At 34.5% G+C, this 12,751-nt stretch overlaps 2 protein-coding genes across 2 annotated transcripts; both read left to right on the top strand.

Annotated features, from left to right (window-relative positions):
- Nucleotides 1–3,777: 3,777 nt before the first annotated feature.
- On the top strand, nucleotides 3,778–4,505 carry LOC121229097 (uncharacterized). Its single transcript, XM_041112336.1, has 2 exons — nucleotides 3,778–3,961; nucleotides 4,047–4,505. The coding sequence occupies exons 1-2, from the start codon at nucleotides 3,879–3,881 to the stop codon at nucleotides 4,354–4,356; spliced, it is 393 nt and encodes a 130-aa protein (XP_040968270.1). The 5' UTR covers nucleotides 3,778–3,878; the 3' UTR covers nucleotides 4,357–4,505.
- A 1,129-nt stretch (nucleotides 4,506–5,634) lies between these two features.
- LOC107961207 (uncharacterized) lies at nucleotides 5,635–6,322 on the top strand. Its single transcript, XM_041112335.1, has 3 exons — nucleotides 5,635–5,879; nucleotides 5,960–6,160; nucleotides 6,229–6,322. The coding sequence occupies exons 1-3, from the start codon at nucleotides 5,805–5,807 to the stop codon at nucleotides 6,265–6,267; spliced, it is 315 nt and encodes a 104-aa protein (XP_040968269.1). The 5' UTR covers nucleotides 5,635–5,804; the 3' UTR covers nucleotides 6,268–6,322.
- The last annotated feature ends 6,429 nt before the right edge of the window (nucleotides 6,323–12,751 follow it).

Raw genomic sequence — 12,751 nt, 5'->3', positions numbered from 1 at the left:
TACGTTTTATTAAGGTACGTTTTATTTCAAAATTCTAATCAATAATAGTTTTATCATGATGATTTTGGAAAAATTAATATTTTGGGGTTGCGATTTTGTAAAGATTTAATTGTTGGTTTTGTTTGGAGCAGAACTATTTTGTTACCAAATTAATTTTAAATATTTGGTTCAACTTATTTATTATTTGATTCAGCTTAAGTATGAATAAGTATGAATTAATTTTATTACCGTGTAGCTTGCTTGTCCATTAAAATTACAACAATGGCTGACCTTCTCTCCAACCTTATTTTAAATATTTTAAAGATTCAAAGTATATAGGCTGGAAACCTGACGGGTTGCCTTATATCGAGCTGCAAGATATAATGGATCCTCCCTAGGTGTAACAACGCCACGTATGATGAATCTTAAAAAATTCAAAAAGACTTGAAAATAGTTCTATCGAGCTCATTTACTATTGAATATTTATTTCCAATTTACTTATAAAAATTAAACTACGATTCTTTTTTTATATTATTATATTCAAATTACTATTTTTTTATATTAATAATGTTTGATTTTAATATTTAAATATTTTAAAGATTCAAAGTATATAGGCTGGAAACCTGACGGGTTGCCTTATATTGAGCTGCAAGATATAATGGATCCTCCCTAGGTGTAACAACGCCACGTATGATGAATCTTAAAAAAATCAAAAAGACTTGAAAATAGTTCTATCGAGCTCATTTACTATTGAATATTTATTTCCAATTTACTTATAAAAATTAAACTACGATTCTTTTTTCATATTATTATATTCAAATTACTATTTTTTTTATATTAATAATGTTTGATTTTAATATTTACGATTCTTTTTTTATATTATTATATTCAAATTACTATTTTTTTATATTAATAATGTTTGATTTTTTTATTACGCATCTTTTTTTATATTAATATGTACTTAAGAAAAGATGACTTGTAAAACATAAATTAAATTAAGTGTGGACTATTTTAACTGCACATGTGATTTGTCAAATAAAAATGAACGACATGTATATCACTTAATTAAAATAATTTTTATAAATATTATTTAATTAAATATTATTTAATCCTGCTACTTACCTGTAGATACTTAATACTTGATATGTATTATCCATGTGATTTTCCACATCGTGAAATAAAAAACTTACATAATACATAAATATATTTGATATCATAATTTATATAACTTACAAAACGTACATAACTTATATAACTTAGATAAATATATAACTTACATAACTTACATAATACTTAAATATATTTTATATCATAATTTACATAACTTACATAACTTAGATAAATATATAATTTACATAAATATATATCATATCATAACTTACATAACTTACATAATACTTAAATATATATCATATCATACATAACTAGTTTACGAAATTTACTTAACTTACATAATACATAAATCTATAGTTGAAAATCTCGCAACTTGCCTGAATTAGTTTATACCCATTAGAGACCTGATATTTAGTATAATGGGAAGAAGTTCTCAATTGAGAACATTTAAGTAACTGTAATATGTTGTGAACTTTAGATTTCAAGAACTACAAAATGGATAGGAGTTGGATGAAATTGTCAAGGGTAAGCAATGCCTATCAAAATGGAGTACAAACTTTTCTAAATTTTGCATTTCAAAATGCAAGCCAAGAGAATATGATTCTTTGCCCGTGTAAGAAGTGTGGCAACATCTACTGGCATACTCGTGAAGTTGTCTACGAACATCTAATTGTTGATGGCTTTATTCGGGGGTATAAAAAATGGATTTTCCATGGAGAGTGTACATTTAGTGGAACTTCTTCAACGATTAATCCGACTTATCCTGATACTGATTACCATCAGTATGTTAGACAAGATGACATGGAAGGTATGTTGCGGGATGCATTTAATATGCACAGTCATGGTGAGCAATCGTTTCCACCTGACTTTATTGCATCCGATGATTGTAATATTAGTGGAAATGTTTTTGGCGAAACGGGAACAAGTACACCTAATGAGGAGCTAAATGAAGAAGCGGCTAAGTTCTACAATTTACTTAATGAAATGAATGAAGAACTTTACGAGGGATCAAAATATTCGAAATTGTCCTTCTGCATTCGTCTATTTCACTTAAAATGTTTGGGAGGGTGGACCGAAAACTCTTTTACAATGCTGCTAGAGTTTCTAAGAGAGATGTTTCCATTTGCAAAAATTCTCCAGTCTTGTCAAGATATGAAGAGACTAACAAAAGATTTGGGCCTTGGGTACGATAAAATTCATAGTTGCCCAAATGACTGCATGTTGTACTGGGGTGATCAGAAAAACCAACAATCTTGTCATGTTTGCGGTAAGTCTCGTTGGATGAATAGTAATACAGAAGATGTGAATACGGATAAAGGTGGGGCACAGTTAAGAAAGAAGCCAGTCAAGGTCTTGCGATATTTTCCCCTGATACCAAGACTTCAAAGGCTTTTCATGTCCTCAAAGACAGCCGAATCTATGACGTGGCATAATGATCAACGGACCGATGATGGATTATTAAGACATCCTGCGGATTCTTTAGCTTGGAAATCATTTGATTGTAAATTTCCAAGCTTTGCAAGCGATCCTCGGAATGTGAGGCTTGGGCTAGCAGCTGATGGCTTTAATCTATTTAAAATCATGAGTACTTCGTACAGTACTTGGCCTGTAGTGCTTGTTCCTTACAATTTGCCTCCATGGATTTGCATGAAGCAATCTTCATTTATTTTATCAATGATTATCCCTGGAGAGAAAGGTCCCGGAAATGATATTGACATCTATTTGCAGCCACTTATTGAAGAGTTAAAACAATTATGGTCGGGTGTTGAGACATATGATGTATCGAGAAAGGAGAACTTTAATTTACGTGCAGCTTTATTGTGGACAATTAATGATTTCCCGGCTTATGCTAATTTATCGGGTTAGAGTACCAAAGGACGTTATGCCTGTCATTGTTGTGCTGCGCAAACTTGTTCGAAGTGGTTGTATAATGGGAAGTTCTCTTACATGGGCCATCGTCGGTGGTTAGATGAAAATCATAAATTTAGATTTCAGAGGACTCTATTTGACGGTACTGAAGAGTACAGAGGAGCTCCTGAGCAGACCGTTGGATCTGAAATCTTGTTTATGTTAAAAGATATCAACTTTAGTTACGGGAAGATGAATCAACCACCTATCACGCAAACAAGGAGAAGATCGAGGGATGAATTTGATGATGAATCTGACGAAGAGGATGATCCTAATGAAGCGGAGTTGTGGAAGAAAAGGAGTATTTTTTTGAGTTGCCTTATTGGGAGCACAACATTTTACGCCACAATCTTGATGTCATGCATATTGAGAAGAATGTCTGCGAGAACATAATTGGGACAATTTTAAATGTCGATGGAAAATCTAAAGACAATCTTCAAAGCCGACTTGGTTTAGTTGACATGAGAATCCGGCGTGATCTTCATCCTCAAGTACTTCCGAATGGGAAATATCGGTTGCCGCTTTCTATTTTTTCAATGTCAAAGAAAGAGAAAGAAGTTTTCTGCATGGTGTTGAAGGATATAAAGGTCCCAGATGCGTATGCGTCAAATATATCTCGATGTGTTAGTTTCAAAGATAGAAGATTATATTCATTAAAATCACATGATTACCACATCTTGATGCAAGATTTACTCCCAATTGCTTTACGGTGCTGTATGTCAAAAAATGTAACGTCCTGTATAATTGAAGTATCCAATATAATGAAAGCTATCTGTGGCAAAGTTTTGAATGTCGAAGAACTTGAGAAAGTACAGGATCGAGCGGCTTTAACTTTATGCAATTTAGAGAAGATCTTTCCACCTTTCTTCTTCACTATTATGGTGCACTTGGTAATCCATCTCCTTCACGAAGCAATCCTTGGTGGACCGGTTTTTTATCGATGGATGTATCCTATAGAAAGGTGCTAATTTATTTCTCAAGTATTCATTCATTCATCTCTATACATTTAGTTACAGCTTTTGATAAATATTGTATATCGTGTTTAGGTTCATTAGCAAATTGAAGTCATATTGTCGCAATAAGCGTTATCCAGAAGGATCAATTGCTGAAGGCTACTTGGCAGAAGAGTGCATGACCTTCTGTTCTAGATATTTAGAAGATGCTGAAACACGTTTGAATAGACCAAGTAGAAATGATGGGCTCAATGATCATGACTTGGCCGAAACTTATTTATTTCAAAGTTATGGAGAACCAATCGGCAAAGTTGAAATTACAGAATTAGATGATATATCGTGGATACAGGCACATCGATATGTACTTTTTCACCACGATTCAATTGAACCGTTACGCAAGTAAGTTTTAAAATTTCCTCACACATTTGTCGTTTTGATTTGTTTATCTTTTAACCAAATACACTTGTTTTTAACATAGTGAGTACAAACAAATTTTGAGATCTCGTGCACGCTTTCGAAGATTGCAACATCGAGAGATTAATAAGTTATTCACAGAATCTTTTCATGAATGGTTAAGTCAAACGGTATGTAACTAAAGTTAATAAGTTACATATAATCCCAAAATTTAGTTAATTATTCAATTTACTTTCGATTCAATAGGTTTGGAGTGGAAAGGACGTCAATGACGAAGTTAAATGGCTTTCCCAAGGTCCGAACAGAATAATAAAAAGATATAGTGCTTTCCTCATCAATGGATACAGATTTCATACAAACTATCGTGAGAGAATGAGAACTCAAAATTGTGGAGTTGTTGTTAATTCTTCAATTACGAGTTATGCTAGTGCTAGGGACAGTAATCCGGTTGAGGGTAATGTGGAGTATTACGGACTTATTACCGACATTATTGAGTTGGATTACTATGGCAGATGGAAAGTTGTCTTATTTCGGTGTGATTGGGCTGATGTTAATACTGCTCGAGGAATTAAAGAAGATCAATTTGGTTTTACAATGTTGAATTTCTCTCGCTTGATTCACACTGGACAACAATTGATGGACGAGCCTTATGTATTTTCCTCTCAAGTGAAACAAGTTTTTTATTCGAAAGATCCAACTGATGAGGGTTGGTATGTTGTACTCCGGAACACCCCTAGAGACTTGTTTGAAATGGGTAATGGAAGTAGAGATGACATCGTTGAAAGATCAGAAACATTACCTTTTCCAGAACAAAACTTAGATGAAAATATCCCTAGTACTAATACACAACATCAATGGGTTCGACATGATGTGGATGAAGATATTTACGAATAATGATGTAGTAAGATTTTGCAATTTTTAAATTATATGTAATATTATAATTTTAATCTTTGTCATGTTATATAATTTAACTATTTTATATGTACTACTATTGTTGTAATTTGTTACTAAAACTTTAATTATTTTATGTGTTTTGCAGGAAAAATGCGTAGAAGAAGAGTACGAGATTTAAGTATTGTCCAGAATACTCCAAATTCGGAAGAAAGAAATAGTGAACAGCAGACAGTTGTTGGATCTTCGAATGTGCCGGAGACACTTGATGAGCCTGAAGAATTTCAAAGTAATATTATGTTCATTTTACATGTGTTGACTTTTATTATTGAATTATTTGTCAATTTTAATATAATAATAGTATATCATTTTTCAGCTGAAAGTGGTGGGACGCGCAGAGTTCGATGACGTACGCTACTTAGAGATTTATATGACTTAGATCCTGTCGAGCGTGTTAAAGTAAGTAGAAATACTCATGGTCAGCCTGTTGGATCTGAAGCTCGACTTTTAGCAGGCTATTTGGGCATTTTAGCACGAAATGCAAATATGTTGCCCATCAACTACGAATCATGGCATCTCATGCCTGATAGCAACAAAAACCAGGCTCTCGCTAATATTAAGGTAACAAAATGTGAATGCAATTTATAATACTTTGGCTTAAGTTTCATTTATATTTACATTCTAAACTTATGTTTTTTTAGGAGAGATTTGCTTTAGAAGTCTCCGATGATTATATCAAGAAGGCATTAGGTAAAAGATGGAGAGACAATAAAAGCACTTTAAAGAAACAATATTTTAAGAAAGACATAAGCCTCGAGGAAAAACTGAGAAATGTTCCGCCAGGAATGCTGAGGTATCAATCGGAAGATGCGGTTAGATTTTGGAATTCAAAGAAAGGAGAGGTATTGCGTATTTCCAAACTCTTATATATAGTGTTTACTATATACGTAATAATAATTTTATTATGTAGGACCGTGAGCGAGTTGGAACAAGCAGCAGGCAAAAATAAAAATTCACGCACAAGGCAGGGTCGAGAAGTTTTGCTTCTGTAGCTGAGGCCGAGGTATTATGAATTTATTAATTCTTTCAAATATTAATAACTTTCTATTATTAAATAATATTCTTACTACTATATTGTAGGAAGTCAAATCCGGACAAAAAGTTGGACGCCTTCAGCTTTTTGAGATTACGCATAGGAAGAAAGATGGATCTCCTATGACATCCGAAGCTGGAGAAATTATGGTATATTCATTTAATAATATTTGATTTATTCTAAACATTTATAATCTTTAATTATAATTGTTTAATTCAATTCATCATTAGTAGTTTTAAAAAATGTTAAGTTATGTTGCATTTTTTTTCATTATATATTTCGTTTCTAATTCTTTAATTGATTTTTTAGGAGAAACTAAAGGAGAAGAAGGCGGAATATGAAGCGATTGCTTCGAGTGATAGTTCTGTTAATCTTGAGAACATTGATAATAGAATTATCACTGAAGTTTTGGGTCCTGAAAGGTACGGTCGGGTTCGATTTCAAGGATCTGGTGTTACCCCGACCCAATATTTTGGATCCGGCTCCCAGCAATACATGCCTTCCGGAAGTCAAGCTCAAGTTGAAGTTCAGAGGTTAAGAGACCAGATAGCTTAGATGCAAGCAAACACGGTTGAGCAAATTGCCGAGGTTCAACGAAAATATGAAGAACTCCAGCAACAACTTAGAGCGGAGGCAGCAGAGAGGGAGGCAGCGGCTGCAGCGAGAGAGGCAGAGGCACGAGCGATGGTAGCAGAACAGAGCAAAAAGTACGATGACCTCCAGCTACAGCTTCAGCAGATGATGCATATGTTTCAACAATCGCAAAAGCCGCCGTCTTAGACATTAGTTTTCTTATTGTAAGAATGTTTTTAAGTTTTGTCACGTTTAACATTATTGTAAAAATATTTTAAATTATACTTTATTTATTAATTATATCATATATCTTTAGTTAAATTTGAAGTATCATTTAGAATTAATATTTTTGGTTGTATTTTTTATGTTAAATTTGCTGTTTTTGGCTGCATTTTACATTATATTTGTTGTATTTGGTTGGATTTTAATGCAGGAAGGGTTGGATATTGGTGAAAAAAAATATTAAAAATCTGCCAAAATTAGCGGCGTTTGTAAAAAAAGCGCCGCTAAAAGCCTTGACCTTTAGCGGCGCTTTTATCCCAAACGCCGCTAAAAGCCTTGACCTTTAGCAGCGCTTTTCTCACAAACGCCGCTAAAAGCCTTGACCTTTAGCGGCGGTTTTCCCACAAATGCCGCTAAAAGCCTTGACCTTTAGCGGCGTTTTTTCCCCATAAACGCCACAAATTTTTGTGGCGTAGCAGCGTTTTTTGCGGCGTTTTAGAAAGCGTCGCTAAAAGTTTTAGTGGCGCCTAAAAGCGCCTCTAAAGGCTAAAAAAAGCGCCGCTAAAAGTCTATTTTCCTGTAGTGCATTATTGAGCTTAAAATTGATCTATTCGAATGTGTTAAATTCATTGTTCAATGTGATGTTATTTATGCTAATGTATTGAGTATATTAAGTTGTGCAATTTGATGTTATATGTGGCCTTAATGTTGACTTGTTAATTGCATATTTTATTATTAATTTGATGTTATTTGTGTCATTCATTAACTTTTGTTTCTTTTTTCTCAGGTTTTGAGTTTTTGTTGGGTGCATGGTCCAGGATTAGCTGAATTCATTTATAATGACGACTTGTTTAAGCTAACTGTTTATCTTAAAGTGTGCATTCTATCATTATTTTGTTTTATTTGTATTTTGTTAGATTTCTAGTGTAGTATGATAAGTAAGGTATTTTGTTTGATTGTTATTGATAAACTTTTTGCTTAGTGGGATATATATTTATATCATAGATATTATTCTTCTTCTCAATATTTTGATAATGAATTTTATTTTTTTATATTTTTCACGACTTCTATAATATTTTATAATTTTTTTTAAATTTTATGACCTTTAGCGGCGTTTGTGGGGAAAGCGCCGCTAAAGACCCCGACCTTTAGCAGTATTTGTGGGGAAAGCGCCGCTAAAAGCCCTGACTTTTAGCGGCGTTTGTGGGGAAGCGCTGCTAAAGGCCCCGACCTTTAGCGGCGTTTGTGGGACCTATAGCGGTGTTTTTTGCGGCGCTTGCAAAAACGCCGCTAAAAGTTAATTTTGCTGTAGTGATAACTTCTGTCACTTGTAAGCTCAAGTGGCTGAAGGCCTTACTATTGAGCTTAGGTGTTCATCATCCTAAAGCTATTAATTTATTTTGTGATAGTCAATCTGTTTTGCATATTGAATAGAATCATGCCCTGTTCATCATCCTAAAGTTATTCCTTTATTTTGTGATAGTCAATCTGCTTTGCATTTTGCATAGAATCCAGTATTTCATGAGCGTACTAAACATTAAAGTGGATTACCACTTGTTAAGGATGCAATCCAGGATGGGTTGATTACACCTTCTTATGTTCTGACCTCCATTCAGTTGGCTGATATTTTTACAAAGGCGCTTGGTAAACCGCAATTTGAATACTTTCTTAGCTAGTTGGGCATTTATGATCTACATCCTCCGACTTGAAGGGGGTGTTAGGATATTATTATGGGATATTATCTTTTAGTAATATATTGTATATTGTTGTATATCTTTTAAGCATATATTAGGAATATATTAAATATCTTTTCTATTTTTACGTGCTTACTACTTCATAAATATTATATATACTCTTGAGATGTATTAATAAGATTGAAAGAGATTACTCTATTTTTGTCACTAGATTTACTAAGCATTTGATATGATTACCTGTCTGCTTGATTTTTTAGCATGTTTGAAACATGATTAAACGTGCCTTGATAAACAACTTGGTATACTTCATCGTTTATTGATAAACTAATTAGGTCAAGTTCCGGTCTACACCATGTCCGGTAAGCTTGCTTTTCGTTTTGTTTCCTTTTAGTGATATGAAATCTATGATTTTAATTTCTAGGTGAGCTCTGAATTTATATTTTCAATTTTTTTTATTTTATCTTAATTCTTTTAATTGTCTCTAGAGCTAAAATGATTATTCAGTTTATTTTAGAGTTGATTATAATATCAACAACATATTTACACTGATTTTGGTTTAAACTAGTAATTTTAAGAATAGCAACATATATTAGAATATATCTGCTACGATTCCAAGGCTTTCATATATTCATTTCTTTGCTAATTAGTATCCAGTTAATGTGAGCTAATAAATCGCTTCTTGCATATACTTTAATGGCATAAGTAGACAGTGTAAGCGTGAATCAAATTGCTGCTATATTTGGCTGGCCTAGGAATGAAAGAAAAAAAATCACTAGATATTGCAAGTGTGAATCGATAAGTGTCTTGAAATAGTACGATTAATAGTGGAAATAATAGAGGGACTTGAATGGTAATTAACTCATTTTCATTTAAACAAAGTAGAAGGATTTGAAGTGCAATTTTTAAGCTAGTGGACTAGATTTAATTAAGAAATAACAATTAAACCATCAAAGGTACAATGGAGTGAATTGGTAATGTTCTAGAATTAAATGATAATGATTTTGATTTAGTATAAAGCTTGTAAGACACTTAGCAAGTCTAGGTGTCAAAGCACGATAATAGGTGAAGATAAATTTGGCTAGGTGTCAAACTGATGAAAGGACGAGATTTTCACTAAGCATGAACGTATACGGTGGAAAGAGTTACATTTGGATTTAACCATCGAATGGAATAAAGCTTATAAGTTATAATGGATGAAAAGTAACTATAAAAGCTTTATAAATTGCATGGTATCGAGACGGCTAAGTGGCATATTTTTAGACACATGCCAAATACCAAGGTACTTGAGTGGAAATTTAAGAATGTTGGCAAAATCAAATGTTGCCAAATACTCCATTATGTTTGAGGAGGAAATAAGACTCGTTTACAACACATTCATGAGAAAGAGAAGAACGGGATATTAGTAGTGTTGGGAAGAAACCGAACAACCGAAACAAAGCGAAAGCACAACCAGTGTTCTTTCTCTCCTTATAACTCCTGTCAAAAATTATGGCAAGCACAATAGCACAAGATATGTTCTCTAGCAACCTTAATCAACCACAAATCAACTAATGCAACCACAACAAAAATAAATAGAGACACCGGTATTTTTACGTGGAAAACCCCTTTAAATCAAGGGTAAAAACCACGGGACTTTAGAGTCCGATCAAGAGTTCCACTATCATCAAATGTTCAACTACAAGATCACAATATCAAGCCTACAACAAGCATTCAACTCCGACAAGGCTAACAATATGTAATCTTTAGCAAAAGAGAGAAAAATGAGAGAATATCACCAAAAATGTAGCTGCTGAAAAATGGGTATTTCCAACGCTACAAGTCTCAGATGAAAAATCCGACCGTACAAAGTCAAGAACACCTTATCACCTAGCTGCTGTCCAAAAATCAGCTCAATCGAACCACGGATGGACCTTCGATCGAAGAGTTGATCACTGCTGCACCAAACTTGAAAAACTGAAATTTTCTTCTCTCTTTCTCTCTGTTTTAATTTGAGATTTTTTTTTGTTTAGCTGTGCAAAAATTTCTGCCCACATCACCCGTTAAAAGCCCCCCAAAAATGGCTTTTGACAAAACCAAAAAGAGACAATAAAATGTGGCAGAAATTATGGGTTTCCCACATAGTGGGACCCACACCTAACAAATCTCCCCCTCCAACTATGTGGGGAATGCTTCCATACCGGAGGTCAAACAACATGCTTCAAACTTTCCTCTTGGTAAGGCCTTCGTCAACATATCAGCACCATTATCATTAGTGTGTATTTTCTCAAGCTCTAACAGCTTAGCTTCAAGAACATCTCGTATCCAATGGTACCTCACATCAATATGCTTAGATCTAGCATGAAAAGTTAAGTTCTTACCAAGATGAATAGCACTCTGGCTATCACAGTACAGGACATACTTCTCCTAAGTAAAACCAAGCTCATGCACAAACTTCTTCATCCAAAGCATCTCCTTACACGCTTCGGTTGCTGCAATGAACTCTGATTCGGTGGTGGACAATGCAACACACTTTTGCAGTCTCGATTGCCATGCCACAGCTCCCCCTGCATAAGTGATTAAGTAACCTGAAGTAGATCTCCTCGAGTCAATGTCTCTGGCCATGTCTGAATCTGTATACCCAACAAGAACAGGTTTCTCATTGCCGAAACAAAGTTTCATGTTGGAAGTGCAACGAAGATATCTCATAATCCACTTCACTGCATTCCAATGCTCTCTGCCTGGATTAGAAAGAAACTGACTAACTGTACCAACGGCATAAGCCAAGTCTGGTCTCGTGCAAACCATTGCATACATCAAACTACCCACGGCTGAAGAGTAAGGAATTTTCTGCATCTCTTCCTTCTCCTTTTCTGTGGAAGGACTATGCTTAACACTCAATCTAAAGTGCATAGCAAAGGGAGTATTCACCGCTTTAGCTTTGTCCATACTAAACCTTTGAAGTACTTTCTCAATGTACCTCTCTTGTGATAACCATAATTTCTTGGCCTTTCTATCACGTGTCAATCTTATGCCAAGAATTTGCTTTGCTGGCCCCAAATCCTTTATTGCAAATGATTTACTCAACTCTTGTTTCAACTTCTCAATTCTAGAAGCATTCTGACCAACAATAAGCATATCATCAACATAGAGCAAAAGAATAATAAAATCATCACCAGAGAATCTCTTAACAAACACACAATGATCAGAAGTAGTCTTCTTGTAGCCTTGCTCCCCCATAACAGACTCAAACTTCTTGTACCATTGCCTTGGAGCTTGCTTCAAACCATACAAGCTCTTCTTCAATCTGCACACATAGTCCTCTTTCCCTTGTGCAACAAAACCCTCTGGCTGCTCCATGTAAAGCTCTTCTTCCAAGTCACCATGAAGAAAAGCAGTTTTCACATCCATTTGTTCAACCTCTAGGTCATAACAAGCTACCAAACTCAGTATAGTTCTGATAGAGGACATCTTCACAACCGGAGAAAATATTTCTTCAAAATCAACCCCTTTTTTCTGAGTATAACCCTTGACGACCAATCTAGCTTTGTATCGTGGAGATGAAGACTTCTCTTCTTGCTTCAACCTGTAAACCCACCGATTATTCAAAGCTCTTTTGCCCTTAGGCATTTTCACCAATTCAAAAGTATGGTTCTCATGCAAGGATTGAAGTTCGTCTTTCATCGCTTCAACCCACTGATCTTTGCATTCACTCTCTATAGCCTCTTCATAACATTCAGGTTCTCCCCCGTCAGTCAAAAGAACATATTCATCAGGAGAATACCTGACAGAAGATCGTCGATCTCTGGAAGACCTTCGAAGTGGAACTGCTGGTGGAGCTATAGGTGCTTGTTGCTGATCATTCACAACATCATCCATGGGAGTATCAAAGTCACCTATAGTCTGATGGTCACCACTAACATCACCATGCACAT

Source organism: Gossypium hirsutum, chromosome A05 (genome assembly GCF_007990345.1).
Source record: "Gossypium hirsutum isolate 1008001.06 chromosome A05, Gossypium_hirsutum_v2.1, whole genome shotgun sequence".
Taxonomy (NCBI): Eukaryota; Viridiplantae; Streptophyta; class Magnoliopsida; order Malvales; family Malvaceae; genus Gossypium; species Gossypium hirsutum.
The sequence above is the reverse complement of the archived record's forward strand: the minus strand, read 5'-3'. Positions and strand labels throughout refer to the sequence as shown.

Excerpts from the sequence above, each read along its gene's own strand:
- LOC121229097 (XM_041112336.1), top strand. The coding sequence starts at position 3,879 with ATGGTGCACTTGGTAATCCATCTCCTTCACGAAGCAATCCTTGGTGGA. Across the intron at positions 3,962-4,046 it reads TGGATGTATCCTATAGAAAG|GTTCATTAGCAAATTGAAGT; the intron begins GTGCTAATTTAT and ends TATCGTGTTTAG.
- LOC107961207 (XM_041112335.1), top strand. The coding sequence starts at position 5,805 with ATGTTGCCCATCAACTACGAATCATGGCATCTCATGCCTGATAGCAAC. Across the intron at positions 5,880-5,959 it reads AGGCTCTCGCTAATATTAAG|GAGAGATTTGCTTTAGAAGT; the intron begins GTAACAAAATGT and ends ATGTTTTTTTAG. Across the intron at positions 6,161-6,228 it reads GGAATTCAAAGAAAGGAGAG|GACCGTGAGCGAGTTGGAAC; the intron begins GTATTGCGTATT and ends TTTATTATGTAG.